Source organism: Scylla paramamosain, unplaced genomic scaffold, assembly GCF_035594125.1.
Source record: "Scylla paramamosain isolate STU-SP2022 unplaced genomic scaffold, ASM3559412v1 Contig5, whole genome shotgun sequence".
In the NCBI taxonomy this organism is placed as follows: domain Eukaryota; kingdom Metazoa; phylum Arthropoda; class Malacostraca; order Decapoda; family Portunidae; genus Scylla; species Scylla paramamosain.
In genome coordinates, this window is record NW_026973670.1 from 1,700,001 (window position 1) to 1,702,500 (window position 2,500).

The 2,500-nt window shown below is 41.0% G+C and overlaps 2 protein-coding genes across 6 annotated transcripts in view; one reads left to right on the plus strand and one right to left on the minus strand.

Moving 5' to 3' along the window:
* Positions 1-2,500, plus strand: part of LOC135096624 (uncharacterized) — a 154,312-nt gene that overhangs the window by 36,007 nt on the left and 115,805 nt on the right. The gene's annotated exons all lie outside the window — the stretch shown is intronic.
* Positions 1-2,500, minus strand: part of LOC135096623 (uncharacterized) — a 105,702-nt gene that overhangs the window by 4,695 nt on the left and 98,507 nt on the right. Inside the window, exon 8 of the mRNA XM_063998250.1 lies at positions 2,300-2,453. Within this exon, the coding sequence (XP_063854320.1) occupies positions 2,300-2,453 (154 nt within the window). The remainder of the gene's footprint in view (positions 1-2,299; positions 2,454-2,500) is intronic.

A 2,500-nucleotide genomic window follows, 5' to 3' on the forward strand; every position in this document is an offset into this window, starting at 1 on the left:
ACACCTGGGTGATTACTTAAATATTTAACACCTCACATAACCTTCCTAACCTAACCTAGCGTCACATAACCTGACACACAATCTTACCTAAGCTAAAGGAACAAAGAAGAATGTATGAGGAAGATATAGTTTCATAAAGTTTCCTAACCTAACTTAGCGCACCTAATCTTACCTAACTAACCTCACACATCCTAACACACTTTACAAAAAATAGTAAATAAATAAAAAGAATAAAGAATAAAAAAGAAAGGAAAGAAGGAACACTCAAACAATTACTTACAAAAAAATAAATAAATAAAAGTATTGGTAACAAGCCTAACACACCTAACCTAACGTAACATACCCACTGAACCTCACCTCACTCACCATAGCAAAAAAATTAAATATCATAAAATAAATACATACATAAATAAATAAATAAATAAATAAAAGGAAAAAAAAAGTATTAGGAAGATATATATGTATGTGCTTTCGTTGCCTTTGATCATAAGCCTAACCTGACCTAACTCAGCCTAACTCAGCCTAACCTTACCTAACCTATCCTAACCTATCCTAACCTAACCTAACCTAACTCAGCCTAACCTAACCTATCCTAACCTAACTCAGCCTAACCTAACCTATCCTAACCTAACCTATCCTAACCTAGCCTAACTCATCCTCTCCTAATCTACCTAAGCTAACCCAAGTCAACCTAATCTAATGTACCCCACCTAGCCTGACCTCACTCTAACTGACCTAACAAAATATTCCACCATGTCATGGATTACTTAAAACACTTAAAGGAATTACTTATACGGTGTGTGTGTGTGTGTGTGTGTGTGTGTGTGTGTGTGTGTGTGTGTGTGTGTGTGTGTGTAATAGAATGTTGGAAAAAAAAGAAAGGTAGTCGGTTTCTTTATTTGATCATTCGTGTTTTCTATAAGTACCCACTTGTTTGTTTGTTTGTTTGTTTGTTTGTTTGTTTGTTTGAATGCTTTCCTCCTTGATTCTTGGCTCATTAATTTTTCTCTTTGTTTATTTGTTCCTCTCTTTCATTTTGCTTTTCTCTCTTTCCTTATTCCTTTTTTTCCTGCTTTATTTGTTGCTTTGTTTATTTATTTCTGTTTACATTTGTTTGTTTGTTTGTTTGTTTGTTTGTTCCATTGTCTCCTCGTTGATGTGTTTCTAAATTTATTTGTTCATTTCATTGATTTTTTTTATTTATTTCTTGCCTTCTTTTTTATTTGTTTATTTTTTGTTTGTTTGTTTGTTTGTTTCTTTGTTCTTGTTCTTCTACTATTAGTACTACTATTACTACTACTACTACTACTACTACTACTACTACTACTACTACTACTACTACTACTACTACTACCACTACTACTACTACTACTACTTCTACTACTTCTACTACTTCTGCTGCTACTACTACTACTACTACTACTACTACTACTACTACTACTACTACTACTACTACTACTACTACTACTACTTTTACTCCTCCTCCTCCTCCTCTAACTCCCATCAGTTTGTTGTTGTTGTTGTTCTATTTCTTCTTCTTCTTCTTCTTTTTATTATTATTATTATTATTATTATTATTATTATTATCATTATTATTATCATTATTACATTAACAAGGAGAGAGAGAGAGAGAGAGAGAGAGAGAGAGAGAGAGAGAGAGAGAGAGAGAGAGAGAGAGGAGAGGAAAGGAAAGGAAAGGAAAGGAAAGGAGAGGAGAGGAGAGGAGAGGAGAGGAGAGGAGGGAAGGAAAGAGGAGAGGAAGGGAAAAGGAGAGAAATGGTGGGGAGGAGAGGAGAGGAGAAGAGAAGAGGAAAGAGAAGAGGAGAGTAGGTGGAAAAAAAGAGGAGGGGTGGGGAAGGAGTGGAGAAGAAAGGAGAAGAGGGGAGAAGAGAAGAGAAGAAGGGAGAAGGAGGAAGAGAAGAGGAGAAGAGGGGAAAGAAGAGAGGGGTGTGTGGGGGAGGGGAGGGGAGAGGAGGAGAAATGAGAAGAGAGGAGAGGAGGGATGGGGAGGTGAGGGGAGGAGAGGAGAGGGGAGAGGAGAGAAGAGAAAAGGGGAGGTGACAAGAGGGAAGAGAAGAGGAGAGGAGGGGAGTAGAGGAGAGGGGAGGGAGGAGGGAAAAGGAGAAGAGGAGGGAAGGTAGGGGAGAGAAGAGGAGAGAAGGGGAAAAGAGAAGAGGCATGGAGAGGAGAAGGGAGGGGAGGGAAGGAGAAGAGGGGAGGGGAGGAGAGGGGAGAAGAGGGAAGGTGAGAGAAGAGGGGAGAGGAGAGGAGAGAGAGAGCAGTGTTGGCACACACTCACGGGCGCTGTGTGGGCTGCAGGAGCTGTGCTATCTGGGCCGCCTCCTCCAGCAGCCTCTCGTCCACGCCAGACAACACGAGGATCACCCGTGGGCAGCCAGGCAGCCGTGTGGTGCACGCCTGTGTCCTCACGGCACCCACGGGGACGTGTAGCACTGCAGTGATGTACCATTCCTGTCAGTGTGTGTTGCAGGGACTGTGC